Here is a 21,415-nt window from a genome sequence, read left to right on the forward strand (position 1 = left end):
AAGAGTGTATGACACAGGTAGAGGTGCCAACAGTAAATATCATGATGTGCATTGTAGAAACTGCCTCTCTAAATAGTTATTCTTGTGTGGGCATTCTTCCTGTCCAATCTGGAAATAGCTGGGCAATGAGATGCTCAGAGTGAAAGCTGAGCTCCCCAAAAACAGATGCCCATTCTGTGAACAGATAAAAATGTCTGTTTTCACATGCACAAATACTTGTGCATGTTAGTGCAAGCTCACAAAATTCCATTGCTCATATATTAAAAGATAGTTTTGCCAATAAAATATGTGGTATCACAGAAGTATCCTACAACAGCTGTGTTCTCAGTTTCAAAAACCCAAAATATTATTACACAAGTTAGACCAGCAACTCTTGGCAATCACCTAAACCCTAACAAAGTTATACTGGTAATAGAATTGGCTACTGCACATGACTGATGGTTTCAAAAACAGACTTCTCTGTTAATTCTTAGATTTTTTTCCATAACTGTTATCTGCTTATTTATTTTTCATCAGGCAATACTACCACATCTGTCTGAACTAAGCAATCTGGCAAATTAGGAAAAAATTAATTTTACTGTAAATGTTTGATTATAAATGTGATTTTTGCTGCAGCAGATGCCACTGAGTGCTAAATCCTGGACCAAACAGTCAGTGGCTTTCTGTACTCTGGATGAATAAAACACAGACTGTGAGGATATACTTAATGGCAAATAGGCAAATTAGGAAAATGCCTTACTTCATTTCTCAGTGCATGGTGCATGAACAGTGATATTCTAAATGAGATTTGAGGAAATGCTGCTTTTCCCTTGCAAAAACTTTGAATGAGAAAAGTAAAGACAATATCCTACCATTTGGTTTCTCAGGTGGTGACCATTCCACAGCCAGTTCTGTAGAGCTGATGGTTTCCACAGTTGGTGGGTGCAGCCCTTCCGGAGGAGCCTGTGCAGTAACTACGGCTACTGGCTGGCTCTTTAAGCAGCCTCCACTAGTACAAGCTTGCACAGAAAAAACATACTTTGTAAATGGAATGAGGTTCCAAATAATTGCTGAAGTCTTTAAGCCTTCATACTGACCACAAGGCTGCAGATCAACAGTGCTAGTACAAGTCAAAATATATTTCTCTATGGGCCCAGACTCATTGGAGACACTTGTCCAGTAAAGTAAAACAGAGTGGTGACTAACAGGAAAGACAGGATTCAAATCCAAGCTTCCTACAGGTGTCCCAGATTTTGTTCTGTAAATCACTGAGTCACTTCTTGTAAAACCATGAACGTTGCTAGCTTGGATATAATAGGAGTAGAAGGTATATGGAGCTAACATGGTATCGGTGAAGGTCTGAACACCTAAAACAAACAAGTGAGAAGAAAACTATATCAGCCTAAAACATTAAAAGTAATCTCAATTGCTATACATAAAGTCTGTCCAGCTCTAATCCAATACACATTTATGCCTGTTTTTTTAGCCCAGGAAAAAAAAGGTCCCCTTTATCCTTTATTACCTTCCACTGCACATTAGCATCATTAGAAATAGAGAAACTGTTTTTCCACTGAACCTCTAGTTCCTGCTTTAATCATGAAGATTAATACAATTATCTTCTCATTCCTCTTTTTCCTCAAAATAATTATTTCAAATGTAAATCAGCATCAATATGAGTGAATATAATTTAGAAAAAAACCCCAAACCATTATGCAAACTTTCAGACATCTTTTTTTTATTAATTTGATGGCATAACACCAATATTTTAACTTTGTGTGCTTTCACTTCCTCACTTCTACAACAATGCTTAAAACCTCATTTGAAAAGCATTTGATCTTGGATAAGAAGTGAGAGAAAAGTGCAAATAATTATTAAAAAGGTATATACAAAGCTTATGCTTACCTTCCTCACCCCTACTTGTCCCAGCAAACAGGCCCTTGGTCAGGTAATAATTGGCATAGACTCCTTGACTCACAGACGGCTGATCATATATATCTTTATTAAGAAACCCATTGCTTTTTTATAGACAGTTATGATACAGCTGGACCTAACTGGTCCTCCAATCTAAACACCATCACCACTGGCTAATTAAGAAACCACCCTTTGCTAAACAAATCTCCATAACACAGTCCATATGTTTACAATAGCAGGTGCAGCAAGTTAAGGTAAGAATTGTTTCTCATTCTTTTCTCTGATCTTCTCACAAGCTTTTACCAGTACAATGCCTGGGAAAATTACCTGTTGCTGTCTGTGACCAGAGAGCTGCTGTCACACCTACTTTCCATTATCCTTAGTAGCCTTTTTGGTACCAATTGCCATTAATTGCTCCTGTGCATATCCCAGACACAGTTACACATCTTAGTCATCACAGCACAGTATGAATTTATGTACAACCATAACACCATACATTATTTTGCCTTAAGAAATAGTTATCATTGAGTAATATAATATATGTCAGAGCACAGATAAACTTTTGCAAAGCAAATAAAGTGGATGAGGCTATTCCTGTGTTCTCTTTGTACATCCACGCTGGCAAGCCAGCCTTGCCCTGAATACAACTTAAGGAAGAGGACCACAAAACCCTGAGTATTGCTGGATATTCAGCCTTTGACATTGTAGCACAAAAGCAGCAGAGTCAGCCCAGTAACTGCTTACAGTACTTCAACTCTTTATAGCAATTACAACATTATCACTGGAGTCCAGCAATAATGCAACCATGGTATGTCATCTTCAAGCTTGCAAACCATGGTACTTCAGGCAGGGCTGGGGAACAAAAACTGTGCTAGAGAAGGCTGGGTATTTGGTATAAGGAGATTAAATATTAGGAAAAATTTATTCACAGTAATGGTAGTCAGGCTTTCAAATTAGCTGTCTGGAAGTGTGGTAGACTCAAGATGTCTGGAAGTATTCAAAAAAGATGCAGTGCTTGGGGACATGGCTTAGAGATGACATGGCAGTGCTGGGTTCATCATTTCACTCAATGATCTTAGAGGTCTTTTCCATCCTTAATGACTTTATGATTTTGTATTTATAAGTAATTTGAGAAAAAACTCAATTTAGAGTTAGAATTGTTAGATTCTAGTATTGTTAGTTTTGGGGTTAGAGCAAGTAGTTAATTTTATCCTCAAGACAATGACTGGTCTGGGAAACCTGAGGCTGAGGTTTTGCAGACCACTTAAGAAAATACTGCTTTAATTGGGCATTCTGCAATACTATCATCCAGGTCAGCATGATAATTATTCCTAATTTTCCTTGGGAAGTTCAATTTTTCTATAAAACTCTCATTTAGCCATAAGATAATGTTAATCCAGTTGTACTCTCACCTCATAAGCATTACAAATTCCAAACTATACTAAGAAAAAAATAACATTAGGAAAAGTTTTGTCAGCATTAACAATGTATTTTTGATATTCAAACACCAGCAGATGATTTCATATCACTAATTAGGGGGATTTCCAGGAAATGTCAAAAACGCCTTTGAAACCAAGTCTGTTTTTAAGAAGATAATGTTTTGTTAAATAGAAACATGTTAATGTCTCATTATCCAGTTAAATACATCTAGATTTTTTTTTGCTTTCTACAAAGTATGTAGTTAGAATCATGAAATAACATTCTCAACAATGCACTGTTTCAAATACATTATTAAACAGACGTATAAAAACAAAATAGCATAGTTTATCTTTTAAAATTAATTAATACTTTTACTAAAGCTAGGTCTTTAAACCAAACTAAGGTGTTGGAATCTTCTCTATTAGTTCTCTACATTTTTTTTATATTTCTCTCAATCACTTAATCCCACGCTTACATGGGGTCACATACCTTTCCTCACAGTATGTACTGCAGAGTGCCCAAACTCACAATGTAAGCCACATAGCAATGAAGAGTAACACAGCAGCATGAACCAAAATATAGAAATGTGAGGTGCATTCCAAAGAATCTGGGCTTCCATTGAAAAATAGCTTCTTTTTCTTTTTCTCTCTCCTCTCCAGGATACACACCAAAAACTAGAGAGACTCAACTACCACAAGATGTTAATGCTGCTTTGGTAAGAAACTGCAACAAACTGAAGCTCCCAGAACAGAGGTCAAACCTTAGTGGCATTAAACCATACCTGTCCTCTTAAAAAAACCACTTGTGAGCCATGTATACATACAAACAGTATCCATCTCCTTTTCTTTGATAAGTGGATCAATATTAGCACAAAATGGCCTTTCCAGCTTGGACAGAGTGTCGAATCCTTTAGGACTGCCTTCTGAGGATCCCTTGGCAAGCCTCAACATGAGAGAAGTGGTGCTGCTAAAGACAAATCAGGAGCTACACTGATAGCTTAGCAGAAGGTGCTAAAAGTTAGAGGCCACAAAAAGCTTTCCTATCTGTTAACAGTTTAAAACCAAGAAGATGAAAAAAGAAGTTTAAGCATATTATGGTCTCTTCTGTTACCCTAATTTTTTATCTGTGACTTTGACTCTTAGGTTTTGGTATCTGTGTATAGTTCCAATAAATACTTTCAATAATTAAATTTTAAAGTTTTTCAGATTAAAAAGTAAAATAATTATCAGCCATTTTGAGGTGATTACATTTTCTAGATTATAGACTAGAGTATTAATTCCTTTCAAGCAAAATTAACAACACAGAAGAGTAAGTCATTAAAGGGAAACAGGATAATGTATTCAAAACCACAGAGAATGAATGAGAAATAGCTAAGAAACACCACACATAGATATAGATAGATACTCACACAAACACAAAATCCTTGATGTCACCTTACTTACTATAAGGATGGTAGTCTTCAGTTGTGTAAATTTCTTCCTCATCCCTATACAGCTGGTAAATAAGCCTGTTAGAATTTGGAGAGTCAGGGGAACTCCATGAAAGATTGATAACAGAGGAATTGAGAACTTCTCCTGTAGGAGGAGGTTGCTGGAAAGGAGCTAAAACATACACAAAAACTGAGGATGTAAAAATTAAGGTAATCAATAATCACACAAATTTAGTGAAAAATGCAAAGAAACTGCTAAGCATTCTTCACTTTTGCATAAATGCACAGTCATCCGGGCAAGACACTAATAGACTAAACCAATCCATCCAAATGCTCTCCAAGAACGATTTTTATCCATGAAAAAAGGATATATATTTAAACAAATGATAAATAAATTAATCCCCCTTTCCACCCCAAAATAAAGCAAGCGTTTTCCAAACAGGTAGGGCTTTTTTTTTTTTTTAAAAGTATTTCAAGGTCTTTACAAAACAAGAACCTATTTATATGGTCACTTTATTGAAATTTCTAGTTCAGTTAGGATTTATTTTTTCAGAGGATTCATTCCATTTTAGCATAGACCAGGCATAACTTCCTCTAGTAAAATACACACTGAAAGTCCAAATAAGTCCAGATTTTACTGAAGTGTTAAAATAAGCTTACTTAATATAATGAAATCACAAAAACATAAAGGACAAATATTTGAAGTTTATTTAGGCAATTCACTTCCATTTGTTTCCAGTGAAATTGAAACCCATGAGAGCAAGGTATCTAGCAGTTTAAGAAATCAGCTTGACATGTTAATTTGCCAAAATATGACTCTGCTACCACCTCCATTAACTTTGAAAAATGTGTGCTACTTAATTGCACTAGTATCAATAAAGAGAAAAACAAACTTGAAGTTCAAAAGCCAAGTGCCTCACATTTTAAGAAAGAGAATTCAAAATCCCTCCTATGGCTCTTTTGTCATCCAGTGTGTGATCATAGTCCTTCCTAAGGTAATAGCTAATACTCAGAAATTAAACTTTATATACATATATACGCACATGTTAAAATAAACACATTTTGATAGATGGACTCGATTATCTCAAAGGTCCTTTCCAACCTAGATAATTCCGCAATTCTATATTTATGTTATTATTCAGGTCAGAGCATGGGTCCACAGATTGCTGTAGGACCTCCAGTAACCCAGTTACACTGAGGAAAGCCCTGCTCTCTGTCCCTCCTTATGCCATACATTAGCACAGAACAAGACAGGTCTGTTTGGGCAGATAGTAACTGCTATCAGTGGCAGATTGTGCCATTTCCCCATCCTCTTCACCAGGGGAGTGTGGATCTAGAGGAAAACATTTTGCTTAAGGAATGAGAATAATCCAGGGCAGCACAGAAATCAGCACATGGAATAAGCTAGCAGAAGCTGCATTCAGAACTACCCAATTAACTTTCCTCTTCTACATTAAGTATTATAGGAGAACACCAAGATTAGAAGCATGGATTTTGTTATCTTCTTTTTATAAACTATCATCCTCTTCATTATGTGAATATTTGCTTAGTATCACTAAAAATTAAATACTAAAATCCATTCAGCCAAGCTAACAGAAGACAAGAAGCAAAGAAGAAGTTGCAGACAGCAAATGTCATGAGGACCTCAAGGCACACAAGTGATAGATGTAGAGCCTTCTATCAGCCAAAATCAGTGGGTACACTATATACAGGTTTTTAATAAAAATCTAGAAAGTGAGATGAAGCTATTTAGAGTAAGATAATGAAAAGCCCTACTTCTACTGCAGTCTCTCAGCCAAAAAATAGCACAAAATATATCTAGGATTCATTGAATTGAACTGAACATAATCATCATCTCCCCTTAAAAAGCATAAGTAGTTCTGCTGCCAATCCGCAGCTTTGGAGTTCATCTCACTTAGGCAGTGAATGTACGCTAAAGGGTCTACAGGAGTAAAGTTTGAGAATCAGAGGAAACAAGTGCTCCTAAATCTCTCTGGTATTTAAAAGAATTTTTCTCCATGAAATAATACTTACAAGACCTGAGCAATCACAGCAATTTACCAGCACCACCTTCATTCTCCACTGGCAGTCTCATGCTATTGCATATTGCTTCCATAGGTTTGCTGCTCTGAATTTTAAATATGTAAGCAAAGTACTTTATTGCACATTTTTGTGCAGCATCTAAGATACTGTTAAGTAAAAGAATTGCTAAGAAGAAAGGTCTTTTCCTTAAAGAATACTATTTGGAAAGTGACAGTAACTTACATTTGCTTCCCTTGGCAAAGACATATAACCAGTAACAAATGTGTCAACAAAACACTGTTCTGCAATGAAAATAATCACAAATGCCAAGCCAGGCAAAGCTCCATATGAGTGCAACAAGTTCAAATATTTTGGTATGAATAACCAAAACATTCCAATTGCTATATCCTCTATGTCCAGAAGAGGACTCCGCTTGTCATTTACAATACTGTCTGATGTACTTTTATCTAACTAAAATCTTCTATATTCTTTTTCTATGTCATACTATTATTAATCAATTTTATAGTTGAATTGCTATTGACCTTTATCCAATATGTACCCCAACACAAATAAGTAGGTTGGCTTATGTTTGTAAAGCACTTTGAAGATGAACAGCATCATAAAAGTGCCGTGTATTACTATTATTACATATTCAGTTGAAACATCTTACAGTTTTTAAAGAAACAATGAGCCAATCAACTGCCTGAAAAATGAACAGACACTGTGCTTTTTACAGAAGACTATGGGGAAAAAGGAATCAAAACTATTTAAATACTTCCAAATTTTGAGGAAAGCTAAAAAAAATTGTCTTTGGAAACAAATCAGTCTCTTTAGGATATTTATGACCATTTATAATCCTGTGCATTCTACAAAGCATACATTTGAAATTTAAACAGATTTACAATTAAATACAAACTGATATCAAAGTGAGAGCTGTCTCTACCTGTAAACACTTTGTAAATTTACATCTGTGCTTGCAAATCTGTGGTTTTCATATATCATAGTTATGAATATCATATAAATACTCATGCAGAACACACAAAGAAATATTTTGTTGAAGGAAGATCCAGAAACATAATCCAAAGATAACTTGGGAATGTCTAACCCTGTTGCTGCATTACACATAGCTACCTGAGCTAGCTGTCACAGTATCACCAGTGTGGCCACTATTAATTAGGCCTGCTGACAGAAATGTCCAGTCAGCACCTGCAGAGTTCCTCACTCATTGCTTACAGGACCTCCAAAGCTGGGCTGTTAACTGTGTATGGCAGTAAGGTGTGCCACCAAAATGTAACACAGCTTTTCCAGAGTGAGCTGAGCTCCTTCTCACATGGTTTGGCATTGCACAGCATGATACCCTCAAAACCCATGTCTGAACACTGACCCAAAGACAACTTAAGTACACCATTTTCTTATGACATATACTTTTGGCTTTTTTTCTTTAATAACTCTGACAACTTGGAGACTGTGTGCTGGTGATCTTCATATCCACATGCTCCACTGCAATTTTTTCATTACAATTCATATCTGACCCTCATTTTCCCCACCTCACACACACCAATTTATGATGCTTTTTTACATCACATCACATTTTTTCCAAACTGACTGAAAAAGTGCTCCAGAAGGGGAATATTTGGAACTCATCCCCAGGAGCAGGTTTTCAAAAGACCTTCTTTTCTTCAGACCTTCTGAAGGTGGGTGTCCTGCCTCCCATCAGTAGCAGGAAAGGGGGCTAAGCTGCAAGTTGTACAAATGCTGTTGCATTCATGATAAAAAGGTGAACTATGGATTGGCCACTACAAAGAAAATGTGAAAGGAAATTATGGGTTGTCACTTCTCCCCTGGGTTAAACTATAAGCCTAAGGTGTGTGTGCGACACAAAGGGTTCTATATATCTCTCTAGAAAACAATAAAATCACCTGAACTTCAGTGACCCTATATTTGGGGGTAGGGAGGGACTAATTTACTGCTGACCTAATTCAATACTCACTAAATCGATTAAAAACTTTAATTTGAAAGACATGCTTTTAAGACCTAACATCCACTTACTTTTACTGCAGCCAAAGAGGTTGTGGACATCCAAATTACTGGCATCCTGAACACAGTTGTCACATTTCAAGCCAGTTACAAATTGTTTACAAACACACTGTCCAGTAACAAGATGACAAGTCCCATTAATGGCTCCTGCAGGATGACAATTACAGTGCTGACATCTATAAACAAAAACAAATCAAGGAAGTCATCAACGCACATCAACACTTCAGTTAAGCACAGTAGGGTTTTGTTTAAAAGATTCTTGGGCAACATAATTAAAACATCATAAACAGTTCAGTAGTTTGAAACAGAGCAGAAAACCTACTAGCATGATTAAAATAAACTTACAAAAATGGTGCCCACTATAAAAATAAGTATTTCACTGCCAGAATAATATTATAATTTATATAAATATGGCTTAGAATTAAAGAGCTTTTATATATATTGACCCATATACAAACTGGACGATAATGTTCGGTAATAACCACATTATGCACTCAGTCCTACATCCTTACACAACCTTATTTGAGAGCTGCAGAGTTCAGTGATACATATGGAACGAGCTGAAGAGGTTCCTGCACAAAACAGGCAACCTTCTACATCAAGGAAAACTGCACCTTAGTTGGGAAAAATAAATCAACTATTTCTTGCCCACGAAGGCAATTTAAGGTTGAAAAAAATAACATGCTGTGAATAAAGGAGAATGAATGGTGACCAAAACTGAGAGAAAAAAACTCAGATTAAAACAGTGACAGGAAACAGAACAGCAAAAATACTAATATTATAACAGAAAGCACAATGTCTTTGCAGCCTGAAGGACAAAATTTGAAATAACTACAGTGAATAATTAATTAAACCTGCAAGAAAATTATTTTTAAATTAAAAAGAACAAAAAAATTAAAAGCATTGGTGCCACACAAATGCCATGCTTCAATTCTGTAAATCTCTCTGGCACCAGTACAATACTTTCAGGATTAATTTATGCTTTAGCTTTTACATGTGAAACCTCTTGTGATCACCTTGCTCTTCACCTAATACTATTTCCCCACTGACGCTCATTTATAGCACAGATACCAATGTCAGATTGTACAAATATTCAAAGAGTTTGAATACATCAGAAATTAAGCAAAGCAAATGACTATACATACTGTTATGCTACCCCTTGCAATACAGACTGCCATTATTACTCATAACAAAGTCAACAATGGCAAATAAAACTTCCCACTTAAGATTCTAACTTCACTATATTTTAATTGCTGCAGACTAAAAGAGCTCTGAAAAGCGATCGTCTGGGAAACAGGTGGGAAAGTACATTGCAGTTAAAACATACTGGGAAGTCTACACTTCCCTCCCCTTGTCCTGAGCTGGAAAACTCCAATCCTCAGGCATAAATTTCTCCAGATGCCAGGTCCCAAAGTGATGAAGCAGCAAAAAGAAGACACCGGAGAAGTTCAAGGCAGTCATGCTATGCCCCCTTTACTCTGCTAACCCAAAGACTAAACAAGAGTCAATTTATATTTGGCTGATTTTTCCTTGGCCAGTTTGACCAGACCCAAGGAAATATGTGGTGGTGCCTTTACACAAGTTACTTTGATTTATTAAAAAAATATGGATATTGATCTAGTATCGATATCCAACTGTGATGGACAAAAACTCTCTAACAGTTTAAAGTTAGAAAGTGTGTGTTTATTCGACGCCGGGCAGCATGTGGGATCGCTCCCAAATACACACCGCCCCTTCTAGGTGATTACAGAGTCTTTTTATCCATACAAGTATTGAATACACAAAATACAAATACATATTCATAATTTTAGTACATCCCATTCCCCGCTTCGTATGCTAATCACTCCAAAAGCTATTAAGCATGCGTAGTTTGTCCCTTGAAATGGGTCGGCGGTCCCTTTCATGGGGAGGGGTCCCAAAATGAGGAAGTAAATGAAGTCTTCCTCGTTCTGACCTTTCTAACTTTTCAATGCAAGTATGACAAATGAACTCTTGGTGGAATTCCCATTCCTTGTCTTCAATTGGTTTCGGAACAGAGGAGGCTCACAATTGTTTTATGTTCCTAAAAGCTATTTGTCGGTTTCTATATTCTTCATTATAAACCCAGCTAACTAAACATTGTGCTGACAAGCAATCAATTATTAGTTAACTACTAACTCCTAACTTCATCAAGGCCTACTCATTTATTATTATTATTTTAATTAACTCTAGTAAGGCTTATTTCTAACTAAAATCTTAGCTCTTCAAAAATCTCTAAATGCCTTAAAGTTTACGTTTCACTTTGCCATCTTCACAGTCACCACCATCACACCTTAGTCTGTATCTCCTACTGTCTTCATGAAAGCAGAAAAAAAAGTGAGTGCAATTATGTTTTAGGTATCAGCTTCTTAAGGCAAGGGAGAGAGGAGGGGAAGGTGGAAACTGTTTTCACATTAGGACACTAAAATTCAGGTCAATAATCAGTGAAATATGCATTAAATGTGACAGATTTTTAAACAAGCTTAAGGAAACTCTTCACACAGGTTTTCTGCCTATCACAGGGCTCTCTGTATTAGAGTTCCTTTACTCCACAGCAGCTCGTGCTGTGTGATCTCCTGGGGAATCATTCAACACCCTTAAAAAGGCTGATAAAAGCTAAAGCTGCAAAATAAGCTGCAAATTTGTTTTATGGACTAATATCCTTTTGAGAATAAATAAAATACATTCTCTCTTGGAAACCACTATACTGCAGTTCGCTCTCTTTTACAGTCAAGAGAAAAGGGCAGTTTTTTCAAAAGTCTTTTAATCTACAGACAGTGCATCCAAATCCCCCTTTAAATAGAGGTTTTGTTTAGGTATTTTAACAAAAAACCATTTTAGCTACCAAAGAAAAATTATTTGCTCAGTAAGACAGTATTTTATTATTATTTTGTAATTTCCTTATATGCTGATTATTTAGTAGGGGGGGATGTTGACAAAAGTTTATTAATAGATAAACAGAGAAAGAAGTTTCTCTTATTGTTCCTGTATAATATTACACCTCTTATGAATAAGGGTCTCCTGATTATTCTAGTCTTGATTATGATTCACACATGACAATCAAACTCAATAATCATACAGTCACAGTGACAGTTCTCAGCCTGGCAGGGTGGGGCTGCCAGGAGCAGAGTATTCCTTTCTGCTTGTTGCATTTTTCTTCTAGGAAAAGTGTAGGCTCCCTGCTTTCACCTATACTGAATGAGGCTCCTGATCCTGCAAATAACAGCAGATATTTCACCATATTCTGCTCCATAGGATTACACATTATTTCTGTGTAATCATATGCATCATGTTATTTAACTGCAAAAAACTAGAACTGGATTTATTGTTAGGCATAGTTCATACTTTTCATTCAGAATTAAGGATTCGGTCAATTATGAATTTTCAAAAACATATCCAATTCTTTTAAAATATAAGTAACTTTTAATCATGTGAGAAATATTTGCTGTATTCTTGTCAAATGCTACTTTTTCAAGCTACTCTGAGTCAAACATATTTGAGTTTTATTAAAACAGAATTATATATAATCAAGGAAAACAGACTTTTAAAACATGGAAAGAGAAATGTCATGCCAAGATGAATTGTGATATTGATTTTCTGAGGATAAATGGTTTTTGTAATATTAATATAGAGAAACCTTTATTACATTGACTCTCTAGGTGCAGTTAGAGCCTCTCCAGCAATCTGTTTAAAATCTTCATTTTTCATCCTTATGGGAAAACCTCACTTGCTAAATGGATTTCATAAACAGTAATCTGTCAAGATATATATATAAATAGATAAACAATTTGTGTTGTTCATTGACCAGTTCATTATAGTAAACAATAAAGAGGTAAAGCATTTCAAATGTGTACAGATGCTCAGAACCATTACAGATCTGCTCAGATTGCTGCAAACACTCAGTATTCCTAATATGTTAAAAGCCAAGAAATTTTTCCTGCTTCGTAACCTGAAATGCATTAAAGAATATGGAGTTCCTGTTTTATCTCAAAAACACCACAAAATAAATCAGCTCACATATACATTCAGAGTGGGAGAATTTTAAAGCCTCACAATCTCTGTGTATCACAGCTTCTGCTTCTTTTGTGCTACTGTGCAGACAGATATGTCTTTGCCACTACAGATAGCTCACATCCTTTTCTGTCCTTAAAAGACACTTGGAGCAAGGATGGCTTAAAGGACCTGGCAACTTTATAGAGATACAAAACACATATTACTCTTTTTATGAAGATATTAACAGTTAAAAGAAATGGAATAAAATAGATTAACAAATAAAGACCTGTATTATCATTGTCAGTGGATAAAAGTTTCTGCATAAGGAACAGAGGTACATTGTCCAAGAAGACAACAATGAAAAGGGAGAGAAGAAAATGCAACGTAAGTTCATCATGTTCATGTACAACCAGAGTGGTCTTCAATACTGCCATTGAGGATTAACTAGTATTAAGGCATTAAAGACAATTCAGATTCAAATCCCAGAACTCTAAAAACTTTCTATCTTTACAACAAGGTCTGGATCCAGATAATTCATGTTTCCACATTTTGAATTGCAAAAGGCAGGTTAAAATGCAGGTATTTGAAAGCCAGTATATGGCTCAGAAAAGCTATTGCTTAGCACAAATGTGCTAAAACTGAGGGGTGAGAGGAGAATCTATTCCAAGTAACTGAAATTAAAAGGCATCATTAATATTAAGGAAAATATATTTCAAAGGGAACTTTAATATTACACAGACTTTCTTTCTCACCATTAGAAATGACAGGAAGTAAAAACAGAAGTCCCTATTTCTACAGATTACTTTATGGCGATTAGCAGATGCCTCTGTGACCCAAAACAGTAAAAAATAATTTTAACAATCTCCTAATGAGTGACAGTAACATAAAAGTTAAAGTGAAAAATCTGCAGAATAATGTCAAATATACGCAGGAGGACATTGCTAATCACTGCCTAAAATCATGTACACCCCACACTAGCTAGGGGAGAGGAGCAGAGGGAGGGGAGAATTGTAGAGGTTTTGCTTTTGCCTGTGGTACATGGGTTTGGCTTTTTAAAAGGCAAAGATACCAAATACAACAAAACAATTTACCACCATCAGTCTGCATGAAAAGACAATTGCATAAGAGCTGTGCAATCTTCCTGGACAATATTTTAAACGGAAATTGAAATTGTGAGGACTAGGCAAGAAAAATGATACTGGGGAAAAAAGCATAACAGTGCACTACACAGATATGTTTTCCCCTTATAATCCAGAGAATCCATATAATTTCAATTATATGGATTGAAAAGATACCAGGCTACATTAGAAGTAGAATTTACCTTGTGGCACATAACAAATTGTTGAACAATTGTTGAGTACACTGCTTCAGAAAAACAAATTTTTAAGATTAAAGGTGCAGTGAACATTTTACCAGAAGAAATTTGGTGAGTCAGGGATACCTGTAGTTTTCCCTTTCTTGCCTTGGCCCCACCCACTAAATCTTCCTGAAATCTTCAATAGAATTTACTAGTTGTAAGAATGGCAAATTACCTGCATTTTAATAGTCAATGTTTAACACTTCAGAAAACAACACATTTTACTGAAGATGCAGAGAAAACATAGGAAAGCAATTAACTAATTGTTATAACTTAGCCTTATACATCTTTCATGCTGTTACTACTTAAATCCATGGCAAAATTTCTATTTTTTTTCAGCTCATGGGAGCACAGGGGATTGTGTAATGTATCACATGTAAATCAGAGTGCACACACGAACTCATAGAAGGATTAACCTACCTAGAGCACATCTTTCCATTGTCCCTAAACCCTTGACTGAGCCATGATGAAAAATGTATAACAAGGAGGTTATAAGTGACCTGTAAAAAAAGAAACACTCACCTCCCTGTGACAGAGTCAAATCCAAAATAAAGTTCTTTGCAATGTTCACATGTCTGTCCTGTAACGGAGGCGTCTTGGCAACTACATTGGCCAGTGAGTTTATCACAGATCTGATTCACAGACCCAGCTATGTGGCACAGGCACGGCAGACAGCCAGTGATGCTGGATGGAGAAAAATAAAAACCTGCAAAAGAATGAGATTTTGAGAATGTTGGTTATCTCTTTTCAGACTCTTAGCCAGCAGAAATGCAAAATAGGGGGAGTACATCACCATGTCTGCGGGGAAAGTAAAGGCCCAAGGATGTGAGAAATGCTCATGAATGCAGCACAAGTGGCGGAAACAAAAAATAACATAGAGAGAAGAGACTTTTGTCCATTCCAGTTCTGAGATCTCATCTCTGAAAATGGCCAGCTGCAAACCATAAGAAATGCACATATATTCTCAAGAATGTCTCTTAATTTTTACCAACCAGTGGTTGACTCAATCCTTGAAATAAGATAGTGTTTCTTTGGAAAAACAACATTTGACGAGCACTTCTTATTTATATTTCACTCCTCCTTAGCATAGAGCTTGTAACCTACACAAATACTTTCACACAAAATAATAAACTGATAAAAGAAAGTTACACCTCTGGTATTAAGCAGGTTTCACCCTAAATCCTGTCCTGCTCCTGTACTATTTCAAATTATGAATTTGAGCATTCATTTCACATTCCCCACAGTATATTTGGTATGCTTCTGCTATGCCATCTTTCATTCTATTGCCCTTACAAGCAATCTTTATGCTGATATTTATCTATTACTGAAAAATACAGTTAGTATACAGTTTATATACCTCTAATCTAGTTATTTAGGAATTTACCCATTATTCACAACCTCACCTGAAGTTCCTAACAAAAGTGCTTTTAAACACATTCTCTTAATGATGCTGTTCCACTTGCATAATCTATTTCACAATGTATGGACTTATGTCATTCTTAATAATTTCTTTCTGATCAGAAGATAATTCAAGTAATGGCACACTAGTAAAAATATAATTACATAAGTTTCCAAAATATTTTCTGTTTTAACCTGATTATTAATAAACATGTAACTGTTTCGTTCACACAAATTGTTTTTCTATTTATTTTTCCCCTCCCCCCTTGGAGGAGTACAGTTTATTAGAAATATAGCAATGTTTGAGAGCTCTGCAAACGATCCTGATGCCACAGTATTAAGAGACACTGGACAACAAGAAGTACCTATCTTGGAACATGAATTCTAAAATAGGGTCATTGGTATGTGTTTCTATCTCCCTTAGCTGCTATTAGTTATTATTGTACAACTTCAATAGAAAATTTCAGCTGCTACTGAGATATGCAGCATTTGCACAGACTTCTCAGACACTTGCCCTCTCTCCAAATCAAGTTCAATCAGTAGTTTCTTAGTCATGCTCTCAGCTACTGAATATTTTTTGCTGTCCAATAACTTCCTGATGTCCTGCTTTATAATAAGAAGCCCAAAATTATATTGTAACATGTCATATTGCCCAAGGCCTTATTATTTGTCTTACAAGAGATAGCTCTATATATACACCCCTAGGGTGGTATTCTCTGTCTTTGCAGCAGTGCTGCATTGTGAGTTCATATCCAAATAGCAGAGGAACTAAACAAATTGAAAACATTAGAATTTTACTGCTCAAATCTTTGTTCAAGTTTAGCCTCTGGTCCTCAGTGAGATAAATCTCAAGTGGACAGTGAAGTGATATCAGTCTCCAGTTAACATACATTCGCATCATAAAAAACCACGCTGTTGGCACTTTATTCCAGAGAGGCCCCGAACTGAGGCAGCAGAGAGAGCAAATAGCCTGAAGTTATTAGTGAGGCAGCATGTATTATCTCCTGCTGCACTTCTCTGCGCTCTGCAGGGCCCATCCTGTGCATAAATACAGGAGACCATTTCCCAGCAATGTCACTCCTGAGCACAATGAATGACTCCACTCCAAGAACCTAACAGGAAGGCTGGAAACAAGTTGAAGCCTTGGACTCACACAGAAGGTCAAAGTACTTCTTCAGGACCCACTTTATAGTTGCAGTATATAAGTGATAAGCACTCGGGCTAAACCCGATCCTTGTCCATCTGAAATTTTGCACAGAACTATGATTCTATGATTCTTTTGTATAAAATAACATCTAAGAGAAGTTTATAATGGGCAAATAAGCACATCTCTAGAAAATAAATTCGTTTTCCCTGAGCAGGATTAATTATTACAGCATATATTGCTTTTATCGTAGCAGTGAAATCACTAATTATAATCTATACCTTAGTATTAAACATCCTGGCTCTCCTACAGCCACACTGCCTAAACCACTGTAGAGCAGTGAAGGATTTGGTAGGCTATTTTTTATTATAATCATTTTTAGAAATGCTCTAAAAGTTTCTGGACACTACCACAGTTACTTTTTTTTCCCAGAAGTAGCAGCTAAACATTTTTTTAATAGTGAGGGATAGGAAAATGCGAAAAATTTCTTTCTCCAACTAATTTGTAAGTAAATCACTATGATCAAATGTAGAGAAAAAAGAGGAAATCCAGATTACAAATTCATACTGTTCGTCATAATCATTATTATTTACTTACACTATCTAGAATTTGACTCCACCTAGGAAAGAGTAACAACTTAATGCAAGCTTAATTTACAGCAAGGTTAGAAGGGCTCATAAAAGTTGCTTTATGAAGGATCCACTGTGGTATAACAGAGCCAATTTCCAATTTTAAGACAGCCACCGCAAATCTCTCTGAGATCTATGTATGTAACTAGTATTATGCTTATTCTTTCTCAGATTTTTTTCCAATTCAACCATAACTGATCACATTTGTCAATCAAATACACTTTTCAAAAGGAAGAATGAAAGTCATAGCAAAGTATTCTGCTTCTTTTTTTAATCATCCTCTTAGCATTTCTCCCATCATATAGAGAAGGAACACATGACCAATTCCTTAGCATTTTTACATGCTTACCCTCTATGGCAGTAATGCTCATTTCTTAACCACGGACTGGGCTTCAAAATGCACAGCTACCCACAGCAGCAATGTTGTCATAAGACAATTCACATTCTTCTGGCCAAGTGAGGTAGTATGTGCACAAACCCTCAGTAGCGGTGCAGACACACATCCTACATCTTTTCTATCTTTTACATCTTTTCCATACTATGTAGCATTCTATGCAAACCTGTGGTTATGGAGTAAAGAACTCACAAAACAAAATGCCTTCTTTACAACTTTGCTGCTCTCATAACAAGATCCAAGACCTGTGTTGAATAGGATTCTTGTGGCACAAATCTCAGTCAGCAACACAGTTCCAGAATGAAGCAGGGACAAAATGCTCACAGCGATTTGGGGGTTGAAGAGAACCTGTGTTTCAACCACTGCAGCCCAGGACCTCTCAAAAGCAAGTTTCCGTACAAGGTAAAACTGCTTTCATTTCATGCTAGAATCAAGTGTTCCTCTCATTGCATACACCATTAGTTTAATGAACAAATAAATGTACACCAATCCACCAAACTGTTACTTGTATGAAAACAAACTGGAAAATAGAAGGTCATGGATACAACCTAATAGATGAAACACATCGCTGAATGCACCAAAAAGAGCTTTAAGAAAAACAATCTCCTTATAAAACAATTTCCAAAAGCTACAACCAGTTTGATCTTTTCTCAATTGGCAACTCTTTCTGCATTAAGATTTCGGTAACTTCTGAAAACTTCTCAGATTTTATCAAAGCACATAAAAGATAAGCTACACTGGGACATCATTTTAAATGCCACTTAACTTCTGTCGTAGACTTGAAATGTCTCAACAGACACAGAAATCCTCAGTATTTTTTCGGGGCTGCCATTATGACCTAATTTGTGTGTGCTTTAATTAGGCTGTGTTGGCTACAGATACACTTGGAGTACATTTTCTTATACATCTGGAGTACCTTTCCTTATCTTTGTCCCAAGTCAAAGCCATAGGACACGTCTACATACTTGAAACCAATTAAAATCTTCTATATTTCTATATAGAAGACTTTTTATACTCTTCCTTGTTTGAGAGAAATGTCTCTTCTGACACATACTAACAAAGAATATTTATATAAAAGTTAGAAATATTAAACATCTAAATGAGTTCTCAGTAAAACAGCGAAAATAGCACAGCTCACTCTGCTCTATTTAGAGCAATACAGTGCTTTTACAAAGATAAGAATTTACACTTTCACTTGCAGCAGAGAGGTCAGTGTTCAGCACATACATGCTTAAAGCTATTAGTTAGAAAATTTAAAAATAATACTTGCACAAATACTTTTAAAATTATTTCTCTTTTTACCAGGAACTATTGTGGGACTATTCCTCTGAGTGCCATGTAAGCTTTTCTACAAACCAGCCTGTTCACACTATCAATTAAACCTTTTTAAACCATTTAGTTCTGCATAAACCCTGGCCTTTCTTTTCCAAGGACAAGGGCGGTCACTGACTCGGGGAGCCTTGACATCACTCCTCTGCCGATCTCTGATTAAGTGGCTGCTGTAGAGGGTTAGCAGGTCAAATAGCACTGGAGGAGGAACTAAGAAAAACAGAATGCTGCCTTATTTATTAGTATATGTACCTAAAATAATTTAAATGAAAGCATTTTAAAAAATACTTAATGGAGGTTAAGCAGCTTTTTTAACCTCTGTTCAAATTATTGAATGGCATATTAAAGCCAATGGAGCTATAATGTACCTTTTAATGTGACCTGCTACTTGAATAAATTGCATACGTATTTAATTTGAACTAAATCTATCTGCTTAATATTATGATGAAGGGTAGGTTAACATTACCTATAGTTTCACTTTACCCACCTACTTTTTAAAACAAAACCATTGAAATATAACTACAGAGCTCCTCACTTAAAATGAACTTTTAAACTCTGTTTACAAACATGGCACAAAATCTTGAACAAATATGTAGCAAACTGCAAACATCACCTACTTGTAGGGCCAAACTGTAAGCAGTTCTCGGGCAAGCCAGCACAACCCCAACACAGCAAGGCAGGTGAATGCTTTCTAAGCAGCATGTTTGCCAGCCTCATCAAAGTTTAAGCAACCATCTCTGTGCCTCCTGCCATGCTCAGCTTTATGCATGAAGTGCCCTTCCTGAAAAGCATGCACTCTGCCTTCCAAATCCACATTTTTCATTATGAGGATAGCTGCTGTTCATTAGATTATGCCAATTTACCTCTTATTCAGGAACTTGGACGTGATTATTTGTATATTTTCTCGATATCTAGAAGTAGCCTAACCTTATTTTGGACACGTTGAAACTGCAGTAATAATACAAATGATACAACATCTGAAAATAGAATAAATATTTGGTGGTGATTAGGAAAATAATGCTTCCTTCTCACTCACACAATTAGAAGAAATGGAAAAATAATTATATGTCAAAGACATGTCAGACATGAAGCTGTCCAAATACATATTAAAAACTGTAGGAAATTATAAACAAAGTAAAATTTACCAGATAAAATGAATTGTCCTCCCATTTCCTTACCTGGTTTACACTCATCACACCTTCTCCCCTGGCGCTGAGGCAGACAGACACACTGCCCAGAAGCGTGGTCACAAGCTGTTCCTGCCAACGTGCCCTGAGCGTCACAGTGGCAGGGCTGGCAGCCGCGGGCGTTGCTCATGCTGAGGTTGTACGTCTGCAGCATGCACTGACTGCACCGAAGGCCAGTCACACCAGCTTTGCAAGGACACTGTCCTGTCGATTTGTCACAAAGCAGAGAGCCATTTACCGTCCCTGCCTTCTCACAGTTACATGGCAGACAAAGGAAGGCGTGACCTTTCTGCACCCTGTGGTACCCATCCAGGCACTCATCGCAGCGCCTTCCCCCTATATTTGGTTTGCACGCACATTGCCCCGTCCTGGCGTCACACACGGTTCCCGAAATGGAGCCTGCAGCATCACATTCACAAGCCTTACAACCAGTTACATCCAGCCCATAAAAGTTGTCCATGCAGGTGTCACAGAGAAGCCCTTTCACTCGCTCTTTACAATTGCACTGCCCGGAGAGAGGGTTGCAGAATTGGTTCACTGAGCCGTGGCTGTTGCACCAACAAGGCTCACATCCATCTTCATTAGAATATCTGAGAGCTTTAAATCCAAAATTGCAACTATCACACCTCAGGCCTGGAAAGAGAAAAGGAATTAATAAAAAAACCTCAAATCTTAAAAGCTATTAATTTCATTTTTAAAAAGTGTAAGTATACTACAATGAAATTAAAAAAAAGAAAGGGAGGATTGATTCTTTACCAACATAATTAACAGGAGTGACGAGGCTGCACAAATCAATTGAATAACTGTGGCATCCCAAAAATCTGTTTACATTTCCAATTTGTTTCAGAAGCAATGCATTTCTGCTGGCCTCTTAATACAATTTAAGATACTTCTGCAAGAGATTCTTTGTAACATTTCTAAGACAAAGCACAATTAATCTCTTTGTCCCCCAGAACAGCACCTGTTGCACAATCAATGCCTATGTGAACTCTTCACCCTATATTGCAGAAATGCAATACACAGAGAATTGCACTAGGCTCACAATCTGTTCTAATAATAGATTTATATATTGTATTAAAAACATTAAATACACACTGGGACAGCACAAGTTAGACTAACTATAACAAATTATTTGCTTAACACCATACTTCAGTTTTATCATTGATTGC

General features: G+C 36.4%; 1 protein-coding gene across 5 annotated transcripts in view; it reads right to left on the reverse strand.

Moving 5' to 3' along the window:
• USH2A (usherin) overlaps nucleotides 1-21,415 on the reverse strand; it is a 373,664-nt gene that overhangs the window by 290,499 nt on the left and 61,750 nt on the right. For all 5 annotated transcript variants that reach the window (XM_072927553.1, XM_030269121.4, XM_030269120.4 and 2 more), the window contains 5 exons: nucleotides 20,238-20,879; nucleotides 14,688-14,871; nucleotides 8,810-8,973; nucleotides 4,752-4,910; nucleotides 852-1,346 (listed from right to left, as the gene is read on the reverse strand). In XM_072927553.1, coding sequence (XP_072783654.1) covers nucleotides 852-1,346; nucleotides 4,752-4,910; nucleotides 8,810-8,973; nucleotides 14,688-14,871; nucleotides 20,238-20,879 — 1,644 coding nt within the window. The remainder of the gene's footprint in view (nucleotides 1-851; nucleotides 1,347-4,751; nucleotides 4,911-8,809; nucleotides 8,974-14,687; nucleotides 14,872-20,237; nucleotides 20,880-21,415) is intronic.

Source organism: Taeniopygia guttata, chromosome 3 (genome assembly GCF_048771995.1).
Source record: "Taeniopygia guttata chromosome 3, bTaeGut7.mat, whole genome shotgun sequence".
NCBI classification, from domain to species: Eukaryota; Metazoa; Chordata; class Aves; order Passeriformes; family Estrildidae; genus Taeniopygia; species Taeniopygia guttata.